Consider the following 13,846-nt stretch of genomic DNA (forward strand, 5'->3'; position numbering starts at 1 on the left):
AGTTCACACTCAACGGCACTATACTTTTTCACTTATTTTCTGATGTCATGATATCCCTTGCATATTCTCACTCATTCCCATGCACTTTCCGGACACAATTCCCGCTTTTAAGAGTATCCGAAGACAGCATGATTTATTAAGGGCTGTAGGAAGCGCATTTGAATCTGGGGAACATTTCAAGAAATTTTCGGACATCTAGATTAGTATTGCATGCAATCTTTATTTTCGTTAATGCTTTGAAGCGGATCAAATATTTACAAATTCTGGTGAAAATGGTGTTCGATTTGAACACTCGGAAGTGGAATAATGAGGATTTTGGTAGACTTTTCTCACTGGAGGGATTTCACGTGAATTGGATTGTTAAAGTTGTATGTCACTTACAGTTAATCTTCTGGTAGTTGCCTGAAAGACTAAATGAACGTGAAGCATGTAGGCCTATCTGTGCAGGGGTTGATTCTGCTCTCAGAAACATAACCAATCAGGGCTAATATGCTCCCTTCTTCCAATAACTGAGCTCTCGGTAAGATTATTGACTGCCGCACTCACTTGTGGGAATGCACTTGTCATTATGCATGGCATATCCTTCCATACAAACACACCCAGGAGCACATTCGTAGGGGCAGATCGTTTTTTCTTGATTGTAGTTCTCGCAGGTTGTCTGGCATCTGGCACCGCAGGGACTGAAATAGGCATTTTGTGGACAGGATTCACAGTCTTCTTTCCGTACACATGTTTGAGAACCCTCGTACTGCAGGATGTACCCCTCATCACAGATACAGCCAGCGATGCACAACCGGTAGCATGGCTTCTCCTCATTTCGATCTACACAGTTTTCTTGACAACCACCCCAGCAAACTGTAAAATGTTGGTGCTGCGGGCATTCTGTGGAAGAAGATAATGAAAGATATTGGAACAGATATGAAAACAGTAGAATCCATCAAGCCAACAGCAATTGTAAAAAAAAAACCCTACTAGTATGCTACTGTTGATCTAAAGAGTTGCTTCAAAGTATCATTCCTTGTTTTAGGATGGCTCATTAAATGAACTTGGTATAATAGGCATGTCTGGCAATGGGGGCAAATTACTAGAGTCTGATTTATAAAACGTTTACTGCGTGCAGTTGTCACGTTGGAGTAGCTGTCTCCTAAATTTCCAAGATTACTGTTCACTTATTGCAAAAGATTTCTAACTCATAGACACTTTACAGGCTAAGGGGCTTTTTTACAAGCGCCACTGGATCGTCACTTTCAGCGACACTTCGGTGGCGCTGTGCCCATTTCCACATTTACAAGTAAAGATTTTGTGATGGTAAACCCTCCGAATTGCAAAATTACTCTGTTTTCAAAATTCATTTTTGTAATGTGCAAAACCTACTTCACAAGTTGGAAAAGTCAGAAAATAGTTTTTTATGGCCCATAACAAATTTGGAAGTGGAGCAGAAAGGACCATAGGCCATATGTACTAAAGCATTTTCCCATAGACACAGAATGGGTAAAATCTTTTGGTACATCTGGCCCCATATTCCTAATTGCAACTTGGAATGCAATAAATCATTACTTTGCAGCTGTAGTTATACAGTTATCAACACGTAAAACAAGGTAGTAGCAGACTTCCAAATGTGGTCTTGAGAATCATGGTGGCAGTGTCGCAGGAAGTAGATCAAAGACCCTTCCAGCTTCCCTTGGTGTTGCACCAAATTGCATTTTTCTTATTTTTGTGTTAAAATAGCTCAGGTTCCAAAGGAACATTGTCCGCTTTAAAAAAATAAAGTTTTCGACTGGGAAATACAAATACTTGGATAGTGGTTGTAAGGAATTGAGTTATTTATTGAGGGGAGTTAAAACCCTATTGAATCAAAAACTATAATCCTTATAAAGTGAACCCCAAAAGTCACTAAAATAACATGTGCTTAACCTGTGGTAGTTTGACACAAAAGCAGTCAGGCTTAACTTTGAGGCACAGTCAAAAGTGAAGGTCGAGCACAATGGAATGGGGACCCATATGCGAAGTGGGCCCGGGCCCGGACTCGGTTTAACTTCAACATTTTGAAGAAATTTCCTGAGAATGGTAAAGCAAAGGTAAAAATGAGGTGGGGCAAAGCAGCTTGCATTTGTCTGAGGAGGAGGCGTCATCTTCAGGGACACTCTGAATAGGATTTGCTGCTGCGGAATAGAACATAGTGAGAACTGCCACGTTGTTAGGCTGTCTGGCTATGCAGCTTGGGTGGATCAGTCAGCAGGTAGAGCATGGTCTTCTGTTAGTTATCAGGACACTGTTTGGTGCAAATAATTAGAGTTATCCAGGAGCAGCACCTTTAATCCCACAACAAAGGACTTGTAGGGTACAACTTGGGGGGTCAGGACTCACTCCAACAGAGGGCAGGTCGATGGTTGTACGTATCTGGAGCTTGTTATGTCCCTGTAGCTCACACAGGAGGCCAGCCGATTGGCCGTTGGAGTCACACTGGTACTCCTAGGTTTAAACAGAAAGGCAGGCTGCAGGCAGCAGGGCAGTCGTCTGGGGGACAAGTGAAACCTCAAGCAGCAGAACAGTCCTCTGAGGTACAAGGCAGTCGTCAAGCAGCAGGGCAGTCCTCTGGGGGTCCAGTTAGTCCTTCTGAAGTCTTCCACAGGTCCAATAGTGTACCGATGAGTGGTACAAGAGGTCCAATACCTATGCTTAGTACCAGCTGTTGAAGTGAGGAAATCTTTTAGGCTACCGCCGACAGCTAGTTCTGGTTCTACTTCCATCCCCTGCCAATGCTCCAAGAGGTATGGGTAACAAAAGGCTAATGTCAGATTCCTTTGTGTATGTGTTGGAGGCAGCCCTCTGAAATGTAAGTGAGGCAGGAAACAGCTCCTCCCCACCTTTCCTGGCAGGATGGCCCATCCTTGCAACAGCTAATTCAATTTTTGTCTCACTGTCTAGGGGAAATTCACAAAGCCCAACAGCTGTGTTATTCATGTGACCTAGAACACGCACAGCAGGCATCAAATGGTCAGGTAAAAAAAATGCCAAGTATTTTAAAGAGGGTTTTAAATTACAAGTCATTTGAGTCCAAACATGACATTCCTACCTGTTCCAAATAAAAGGTTAGCAGATATTGAATGTAATAAGTTAACCCAATGTTATCCTATGGGTGAGAGAGGTCTTAAAGTAGGAAAAAACAATGTAAGAGTTTTTCGCGACCAGGAAATGTAAAACTTAAAGACCTCTTGTGCTTTTGAAAAACAATGCACTTTTAGAGCCTACCTTAGGGGTGGTCTATTTATATTAAAAAGGAAGGTTTAGTGAGTTGGCAGATTAAAACTGCACCACAAGCTACAATGGTAGGCGTGAGATGTGCTTAAAAGTGCTACTGTAGCGGATGGCAAAATGATTGCTGCAGGCCCACCACTAGTAGCATTTAATTTACAGGCTCTTGGTAAATATAGTACTTGTAAATAAATGAAAAAATAGTGCTGCAGGCCCACTAGTAGCATTTCATTTTTAAACTCCGCATAACTGTGGTGTGGGACGTACAAGTAAATGAAAAGGGCCAATCAGGTGTAGGCAAGTCCTACAATGCTTTAGGGACAGAAAGCAAGTCATTTTGCACTGGTTATCAGTAGTAAAGAGCCCAGAGTTCACATGCAAATAAAAATAATTTCATAAAATGGGATGGGTGAATGCGAAAATGTTTGGGGGAAAACAACACCAAGAATGTTAGGTCTAACAGTGGTCTACTGTCTCTTGCAGATCACCATCTCTGTGCACCTAGCCAAAGGCAGTGGGATGCAAATTATCTCTTCAATAGACAGTTAATTCCACAACCCCCTGTAACCTAATGGTTCAGACATAACTTTGTAAAATCACTGTATGAGTCATGATCACATTTCGCATACAGTATATATGTACATCTTGCTCTGCATTATGAAGGGATACTAGCTTAACTGACAGGCACTCACTCATAAAATAAATCCAAAGGCAATTGAACATGTCCATTATATGTGTCTGGGTTAGTGGTAAGATGCAAACCCATACCACATCATGGCAAATTTGATGTGATAATTATTATACAGTAGTTAGTCGTCACATGAAAAAACAATTCAATTAACTCATTTATGAAAAGACTGACAGGCGCTCACTCATAAAATAAATCCAAAGGCAATTGAACATGTCCATTATATGTGTCTAGGTTAGTGGTAAGATGCAAACCCATACCACATCATGGCAAATTTGATGTGATAATTATTATACAGTAGTTAGTCATCACATGAAAAAACAATTCAATTAAAAGACTGAAAGGGCAGCATGAAAGCACATACTAACCCTATCAAGACAAATCCCTCAGCCAACATAATTAATCTAGGGGTACAAGCATACAGAGAATGGTGGAGGCCAAGGATAGCAAAACCCACTGGACCATACTCAATTGGGCTTCCAAGTAATCAGACTCTCAAACAATAGACAGTGACAAGGCATGGCATGGCATGATGTAACATAGATTACATAACTGTAGGAACTTAATGTTTCTGTATTATCATCCCATTCCCTTTTTCTGAATCCTATATTTCTGATGGCATAAGAACTCTGTGCACTTTAACCCTGCTAACCAGTAGCACATTGCCTGTGCTTCCACTTAAACAAGGGTGAATTGGCAAACTCCTAACTGGCAAACATGACTCACCTGCAAGTCCCTAGTATGAACCCATGGCCTGGACGTTAAATGCCACCAGTGGACTGCAGCATTGATCGTGCCACTCACTAAGGTGGTAATACAAATATGACTTCAGGCCTACTATTGTAGCCTGTTTGTGGTAGCTTAAACACTGCAATTTGGCCAAATAGTCAAAATCTCACTTTTAATTACTAATTGGTTGTAGGAAGACGGGTGTATTATTTGATATGCCTGATAGTCTTATCATAGAATACCCTTGCAGAACTTTTTTTTTGGGTCCAGTTAGGCTCATTTGAGAAGCAAGGCTGTTGAAAATGACCATCTCTACAGGATCACCCCAAACCTTTTGCTTTCCTCCTCCTACTTTTTGCTGAAATTGTGCTAGTTGGCCTTAGGACTCTGTGCACATTGCCAGTGCTAACTAGTGCTAAAGTGCTTGTGCTTGCTCCCTAAAACATGATTTGATTGGCATGTACCTGATTGGCATATTTAATTTACATGTAAGTCCCTTATAGTGGTATACCATATACCCAGGGCCTGTAAATGAAATGCTTCCAGGGGGCCTGCAGCACTTTTTGTGCCACCCACTTAAGTAGCATTTCAAAATATGTCCCAGGACTGACATTGCAGCCTGAAGAAAGTGACCCACTGCTATGCTGACTTGGCATTTAAAACCCTTTGCCAAGCCTTAAACTATTTTATAACATTTAAGTCAAACCTAAGGAAGGCCATAGGTAGCCCATAGGGCAGGGTATGGTGTAATTAAAAGGTCGGGCATGTACTTTTTAGTTTTACAAATTTGTTTTTACTACAGTGAGGCCTACCCCCCCAAAGGGATGACATTAGGGATTCCTTATTATATTTAATAAGCTGTAACTCCTAAACCAGGGGTGGTGACATGTCACATTTGGTATCTATACATGTGTAATGATGAATCCCCGTTAAAAGTCGGATTCATCATTACAAGTTTGAAAATGGCAGCTTTAGAAAGTTGGCATTTTCCTGTCTTTAGCCTTCTGTGCCTGCGGACGGTCTTAGGCAACATGACTGGGTGTAACTCATATTTAGTAACTTGTGAATTCCCTCCAGAGAGTTACACAATAGTGTGATTAGCTGAGTTTAAAGGGCCCGTTTACTGGCTTGCTGGAGGGGGGGGGAGGTCAGAGCTAATCAGAGACCCAATTGCACTTGAATTGGCTGTGCTACCGCTTAATAGGCGTATCAAGCCTGCATTGTCAGTGCAACCATTAGGGGCTGGGGCCAGGCCAGGGGAGGCAGGAAATGGCAGGAACTTCAAAGAACCCTTCCAGAAACTTCTCCCAACTTCTAGGAGCAGGGCAACAGCGTATAAAAATAGGGCTTTCTAATCCACTCTTCAGTACACTACTGGACCTGTGGAAGGACTCTCAGAGGTCTGCCTGGTGCTGTAACCTGCTGTGCACTCTTCCCGACTGATGCTGTACCTGGATCAACTGCTTTGCTGCCAGGTGCCTGCCATGTACCTTCAGAGGCCAGCCCTGCATCTTCACTTGTACCCAGGAGTTCTGAAGTGACTACAAGGGCTAGTAATGTTGGCCTCCTGTTCAGAGTCACAGGGACATAACAGGTTCCCACAACTTGAAGAATCCCCAAGTGGTCTCCATTCCCTCCTGGACCCGTGATTGTCTTGCTAAAGGTGCCTAGATGGCCATTATCTAATACTGAGGACTTGCTTGATTTTGAGCCCTTAACATTATCAATTCATAACTCTGGTTCTACTAATTGGATTTTGATGATTTTGGTGTCTAATAATTAATTAAAATGTATTCTATTATGTTGTCATTTCACTATATTGCTGTTTGTGTGCTGTATAGATACTTAACACATTGCTTAGGCTCAGAAAAAGGAACTGATTTAAAGCATTTACAAGCACCAAACAATGAAATAAAAAAGTCACACAACATGAAAGACACACAACAGCAATTTATAAAAATAGAGTGCACTTTTTTGAAATTTTAGAGTCCTTGATCTTCAAAATCCACCAGAAGGTCTGAGGATACCGATTTTTAAATTATTTTATTTTTTCGTAACTTTTACTGTAACAGCAAACAAGAATTGGTCAACAAATATTTACAAACTTTTGAAAAGTTTGAAAGAGTTAGTTCAGCAAGTCAAGCCTGACTTGGGCAACCAATTCCAACAGGACAGAGGTCAAAGAGGCCAGTAAGGACACTTTGGTCAGTTACCTGGCCACCATAGCCTTTTCCAGCCTTTAGGAAACAACGGCTATATAGATGATAATATAGTGGCATGCAGGATGAAGAGATGCTCAATGATGCTCAATGATGCTGCGCAATCGACGGGTAGGTGGAACGACCTACGGGGGAAGGTGCGTTGCGTGGCAGCAAGGCACCAGCTCGCCATACAGAGGACTGGCGTTGGACCCCCACCTCCTCCCCCACAGCTCACAGCATGGGAGGAGCAAGTCTTGGCAATACTGCATCCTGAGGGGCTCACTTTAGTAACCAGAGGACTGGACACTGGTGAATCAACATTTACCACTTATCACCCTTCCATACCTGCATGGCATCACACCCCATCACCCTCACTCCCATCACTCCACTCTATCCCACACACTGCAGCTACACATCTGATTAACTCCAATGCCAAATCCTGCATGCCATACCAATGCATGGACAGCCCTCTCAGCCCTGCATGGACACCCATCACTAAAGCATGCACACCATGGGGAACCTAACAATCCCTCAGAACATCACCATACACAAACAAAGGTAGCAGAGCAACATCAACGACAGAGGGGAAGCCAGGGATGTACAAACTGTCTCTCACATTAAGCATAATACATCACTTACATCCCGACAGGTGCCCCTGCCAATGTCAGCGGAGAGGAGGTGCCATGACTATCCAGTCCCCCAACAGAAGATGCCCCCAGTGATGACAATAACTCTGGACTTCAGGATCTGGATCAACAACCTGGCCCATCAAGGACCACTGGACAGTCGGTCACCCCAGCCCACTCCCAGTCCACCACAGAGCCTTCCCCCTCAGTATCCAACACCACAGCACCTACCCAGCGTACCCACACCTCTGTCCACGTCAATCAGCAGTGTGCCCACCTATACAGGGACCCCAGCACACACCTCGCCCCCTAGACAATCAGGGACCTGGGGTCAGTGGCAGTGGGCACACCGTTCAGGTGACAGAGGTACAGGGTAACACACCGAGATCCTAGGAGCCTACCAACATTCCCAGGACACAATGGGCCAGATCCTTGACAACGTGCAGGAGAACAGGTGGCTGCAGGAGGAACAGTATCAGGGGATCAGGGAGGACTTGCAAGCCATCAACACCACCTTGATCTCCATAGGAGGGGTGCTGGCAGACATGGCCAGCATCATTAGGGATGCAACAGCACAGCAGCGGGCCCCTACCACTAGCCAGTCCATTGACCAACCCTCACCTTCTGCTGTGGCTAGTGGGCAGGAGGCCCCACTGCAGGACCCACAGGTCACCAGCACCGCTCCCCCTGCAGAAGGTGAACCACCCCACAAATGTACCTTGCACCCAAGACCACCACCAGGAAATGAGACTCTTCTGATTCTCCCTCTGGTGTCCCACCCTCTCACCTTGTCCACTTTGAACTGCCTTTGCTCCCCTTCCAATGGCCCCATGGACACTGGGCCTGTGTTACAAAAGGACTGGAACAATACCCTGGACATACCTCTACCATCATCCCATTCCATTGCACTTTTCTCTCAATTTCATAGCACTAAAATAAACACCCTTGAACACAACTTGACTACTAGTATTTTACATGTTGAAAATGTCCATTTATGGAAACAGTCACATCTAGTGCAACACTGTGAGAGCATAGTACTGGTAACCTGTAGCTGTCTGTAGTCATTACAACAGGACACTGTTGTCATATCGCCAACATCTGTTAAATGACAACCCTTAGGTGACAGTAAGTTGAGATGCAATGGAAGTTAATGCCATCATGCTACAGCCACACAGAAAACATCAGGAGTCAGACAAATGGTCAGTTGCACTGTCTCACCTGTGTGTCATTGGAAATATTGATGTATAACTGATGTTCTGTTGTCCTCATCCTCATCCTCTGCCTCCTCATCCTCTCTGTCCTCAGGGTACACTGCTGCCACAGGGACATCTCCAGTCTCCTCCTCCGTCTGAGGGCCAGGTTATGCAACATGCAGCATGCCAATAATATCTGGCAGACCTTCCCAGCTGAGTAGCACAGGGATCCACCTGTCAGATGGAGGCCCCTGCTCCTGGCCTTCAAGAGCCCGTAGATCCTCTTGATGATCCTTCTGGTTTGTCCATGTGCCTCACTGTAACGATTCTCAGCCCCTGTCCTGAGCCATGATAAGTTTGAGTAGCCAGAGTCACCTGCAAGTACTGAGGAACAACATTTCGCCTCATACAATGCTATGGGAATGACACCAGAAGGCATACACTAACATACAGTGGGTGGGGACCCTGGCTCACCTATTAGCCACACCCTGTTCCTCTGTAGTTGGGCCTTCACATTTGGCATGCTGCTATTCCTCAGGACGAAGGCGTCATGCACCGACCCAGGATACTTGGCAGTGACGTGGGAGATGTACTAGTTCGCCAGGCAAACCAAATACACATTAATTGAGTAGAAACTTCCTGAACACCTGTTCATTCTGGCAGGGAAGGGGACAAATGCTATATGTGTCCCGTCAATCATCGGAAAAATATTGGGGATGTGTCCCATTGCGTAGAATCTGGCCTTCACAGTGGCCAAAACTTCCACCTGGGGCAAAGCTATGTAGCTGCACATGTGCTTCACCAGGGCAGACAAAACTCTTGCCAGCACGATTGAAAACAATGGCTGTGACATTCCTGCTGCCAAGCCCACTGACACTTGGAAAGAACCAGTTGACAGGAAATGGAGCACTAATATCACTTGCATAGGAGAGAGGATCCCAGTCGGATGACTGATAGCTGAGATCAGGTCAAGCTCTAATTGGGCATACAGCTCTGTGATTGTGGACCTGACCAGTCTATAGGTGAGTATAATGTGCCTGTCCTCCAGTGTAGCCAAGTCCACAAGGGGTCTGTACACAGGGGAGTGTCTCCTCCTCCTATTCATCCACAGTGGAGGTATCTAAGGGACACAAGAGTGAGTAGGCTGTCATAATTTGAACAATGGAACCACCACCTCAGTGTACATAGTGCATTTTTGTGATGGGACAGTGGGAATGGCAATGTATGTGCAAATCTAGGCAGTGACACAGTTAAGGTTGATATGATCATTGTCCACCACCATGAAATGGCGACCGCCTGTCCTGTATCTAGGGACATGTGGAAGTTAGATAACTCTGCAGACGCTGGGCGTCATGGCGGGAGGCGGTCTTGCACTGCCGTGCAATTCCTCATTGGATAATATTGGGTTCTATGGAGTACAGTGACCAATGGGGATCAGTGCTGAGGTGACGGTGTACACCGCCGCAGACGTGACCGCCATTTTCCATCAGATTCCTCACTTGTTTCCTGACCTTCAACAGGAGAACACCTATACAGCGTGTGCTGCTGTGACCTGTGTCTGGAACCTACCATGGCCCGTGTGACCAGGTAATGGGCACCTGCCTTCATTGCGGAGGACTTGCAGCGATTGGTGGATGGGGTCCTACCCCAGTATGGACTGCTGTATGGGCCTCCATACCAACAGATGAGTACACCTTGGGCACGATGCATGTGGGAAGGATACATGGAGATGTGGGTGCAAGTATCGTGTCATGGGGGGAAGTCTTGTGGTGGTGTACATGGTGTGCGCTGGGCAATGTGTGTGCCAATGGTGATGGAAACGGGATTGGTGGGCCATATGTGTGACAGTCTGGATTGTATGTGTAATGGTGTCCTCCTGTCTGTATTACCTCTGCAGGTCAGTGCCCATCAAAAGAAGGGATTATGGCGTGCCATTGCCAAGGACATGTGGACCCTGGGGGTCTATGGCAGATGGAGCACCCACTGTCGGAAACGGTGGGAGGACCTGAGACGCTGGGCACGGAAGACCGCGGAGGCCCAGCTGGGGATGGCCTTCTAACAAAGAAGGGGTGCCCATCGGAACCTGACCCCCCTGATGGTCCGCAGACTGGCGGTGGCCTACCCAGAGCTGGATGGGTGCTTGAGGGCATCACAGAAGCCACAAGGGTGTGAGTACAGTGGGCATTACAGCTATAATTGGTAGGTGGCATGGGATCCGAATGGTAGTTGTGTGTTAGTGAGTGCCCCTTAATGCCAGGTCAGACACTGCAGCATGAATCAGCTCAAGGGTAATGGGTTTATGGCAAATGCAGGTAACCAAGTTTGTTAGCATCCATGTCAGTCAGGGCTTTGTGGGTCCCAGAAGGTGTGCAGTTGGCGGTGTTTGGCCCTCATCTTGCCATGGCAACTAGCCAAATCATTGGAAGTGCAATGCATAATGCTCAATCCTGATCCCTGTGTGTGACGGTGCTGTGTTTGCCAACTGTGTTGTTGGTGCAGTAATTGACCCATTGCTTCCTTTCTCTCTCTGCCCCCCTTTTCTCTTCTGTCATCCTGTCCATGTGTGCATTAGCATCATCTTGTGGAGGAGCAGGTGCACCTGCGATAGAGGAAGCTGCATCCCACAGGACCCAGGAGGCAGAGTCCACTGGCACTGAGGGAACCAGTGGGACGGAGGGTGAGGGGAGCACCGCAACGGAGACAGGAGGTCACAACACTGACTCAGATACCTCCTCCGATGGAAGCTCCCTGGTGGTGGCGGATACCTCTGTGACCACCCTAGCTGGAGGCACAGCTGCCACTCCTTTACCAGTACCGCCCTTCCATTAGCCCCTCAGCGAGTTGACCGTGCCTGCTCACCGAGGAAAGTGGGCATCTCCTTCACCCCAGGCACCTCAGGCCCTGCCCCAGTGAGCCCTGCTGCCCTGAGTGGGGAGGCTATTGACCTCCTGAGATCCATCTCTGTAGGGCAGTCAATCATTGTGAATGCCATCCAGGGACTGGAATCCCAGATGCAGCAAGGCAACGCATTCCTGGAGGGCATCCACAGTGAATTGACGGCCCAACGGAGATCGAGTCAGGCTCCGGCCTCCTCTCTGATGGCAGCCATTGTCCATGTTCCTACCGTCCCCTCTCCAACTCCCACTTCCCAGTCCCAGTCTCCTCAACCCCAACCCATCCCATGCACACATACAGATGAGCATGCACACAAGACAAAGCACACATGAGTGGCACAGTCAAACACAGGCACCACACTTCATCCCACAAGCACTCACGCAAATACCAGACATTTGCAGACACAACCACATCCACTGCCTCCACTGTCTCCCCCTCATCCACCTCCTTCACAGTCACGTCCACAATCACACATGCATGCACTACATCAATATCCACCACCAGCATCATCACACCAAGCAGCACACACCTCACTAGCCGACACCTCCACTACATTCATACACACGTCCCCTGTGTTCTCCCTCACCCTGTTTGTTCCCCCTCCTAAAGGAAACAAACGCAAGCACTCAGACACCCAACAGCCATCCACCTAACATCAGCACACTGCCCATGCACCTGAACCCAAGTCCAGCAGACATGCACCTCCAACCACCACTCCCTCAACCTCCATTCACATCCCTCCTCCCCCACATCCCGAAGCAGCTTTTCCTTGCCCAACTTGAACTCTTCCCCACTCCTCCCCCCTGTCCTGCCCGTAAGAGCAGGGTCCCAACAACCCAGCCCAGCACCTCAGCCAAACAGTCCACATGGACAGTGAAGGCACCTCCTAGTCATGAAGGCATGACAGTGAAGGATCCTACTCCACCAGCCAGGAAGGGTAAGTATCCCACAAATCCTGCAATGAAGGAGAAGGAGCCCTCAACTCCTGCCATGAAGGGTAAGGAGCCCGCACCTCCTGCCATGAAGGGAAAGAAGCCCTCAACTCCTGCAAGGAAGGGTAAGAAGCCCACACCTCCTGCCATGAAGGGGAAGGAGCCCTCAACCCCTGCCAGGAAGGGTAAGGATCCCACACCTCCTGACATGAAGTGGAAAAAGCCCTCGACTCCAGCAGAAGTGGTCACGGAGTTCTCACCACCAGCTGAGCCAATGCAGCCCCCTCTTCCTGCAGACGCTACCCAGGAGGCACCTTCACCTGCTGAGACAGTGCAGCCCTCACCTCCTGCAGAGGCTGCCCAGGAGGCACCCTCACCTGCTGACACAGTGCTGCACTCACCTCCAGCAGAGGCTGTCAGGGTGACACCACCACCACCAGTGGTTACAGAGCCCTCACTGCCAGCTGAGCCAATGCAGCCCACTCCTCCTTCAGAGGCTGACGAGGAGGCACCTTCACCTGCTGAGACAGAGCAGCCCTCACCTCCAGCAGAGGCTGCCCAGGAGGCACCTTCACATGCTGAGACAGTGCAGACCTCAACTCCAGATGAAACAATGCAGCCCTCACCACCAGCGGAGAGCATGTAGGCCACCCCCCAGGGACTGATGTAAAAGGGGCCCCCTCCAGAAGCAGTGGGCAAGTTCCCCACCTGAGAGACTGTGACCTTGCCAGCAGAGAGAAATGGGCATGGACCCCCCTCCAGAACCAGTGGGCAAATCACCCACCTGAGAGACTGTGACCTTGCACTCCCCAGCAGTGAGAAATGGGCATGGAGCCCCCTCCATAAGCAGTGGGAAAGTTCCCCATTCCTGTATTCGGCTGAGGTGCCCTCCACCCCCATCCTCCTGAGGTGCCTGCCCACTTGCAAACTGATGCCCCTGCAGAGTTCTATCCGGATGATGTCAGGAGTCGAGTTGGGCCTTGGACTGTGCCCTGTGGCCATGTGGGCCCTTAGTACTTTGGACTGGGCACTGGCCATTTGTGTACATTTGAACATATCTGTTTTTCATCCAATTGGTTCATTTTGTGGCTGTTCACATTCAATACATTCTCATTTCCGCCTTCTTGTTGTCCTTGCATTATTATGCTGTGTGTTGTGTGCCATTGTTTTTCATCTGCAGCTGGTTGTGTGTATGGTGTGTGTGTCGGGTGTGTGTCGTGCCTATGTGTCACTCTCCTTTTCCTCCCTCCCTCCCTTGTGTGCTAGGTGGCTGTACTCACCGTTGTCGTCTTCATCGGCATTGGTGTTCCAGGTGGAGCCTGGCGTA

General features: G+C 47.6%; 1 protein-coding gene across 1 annotated transcript in view; it reads right to left on the reverse strand.

The window, feature by feature from the left end:
* Positions 1-200: 200 nt before the first annotated feature.
* Positions 201-13,846, reverse strand: part of LOC138246434 (von Willebrand factor-like) — a 58,818-nt gene continuing 45,172 nt past the window's right edge. The window contains exon 4 of the mRNA XM_069201045.1: positions 201-882. Coding sequence (XP_069057146.1) covers positions 527-882 — 356 coding nt within the window. The 3' untranslated portion in view covers positions 201-526. The remainder of the gene's footprint in view (positions 883-13,846) is intronic.

Source organism: Pleurodeles waltl, chromosome 7 (genome assembly GCF_031143425.1).
Source record: "Pleurodeles waltl isolate 20211129_DDA chromosome 7, aPleWal1.hap1.20221129, whole genome shotgun sequence".
NCBI lineage: Eukaryota > Metazoa > Chordata > Amphibia > Caudata > Salamandridae > Pleurodeles > Pleurodeles waltl.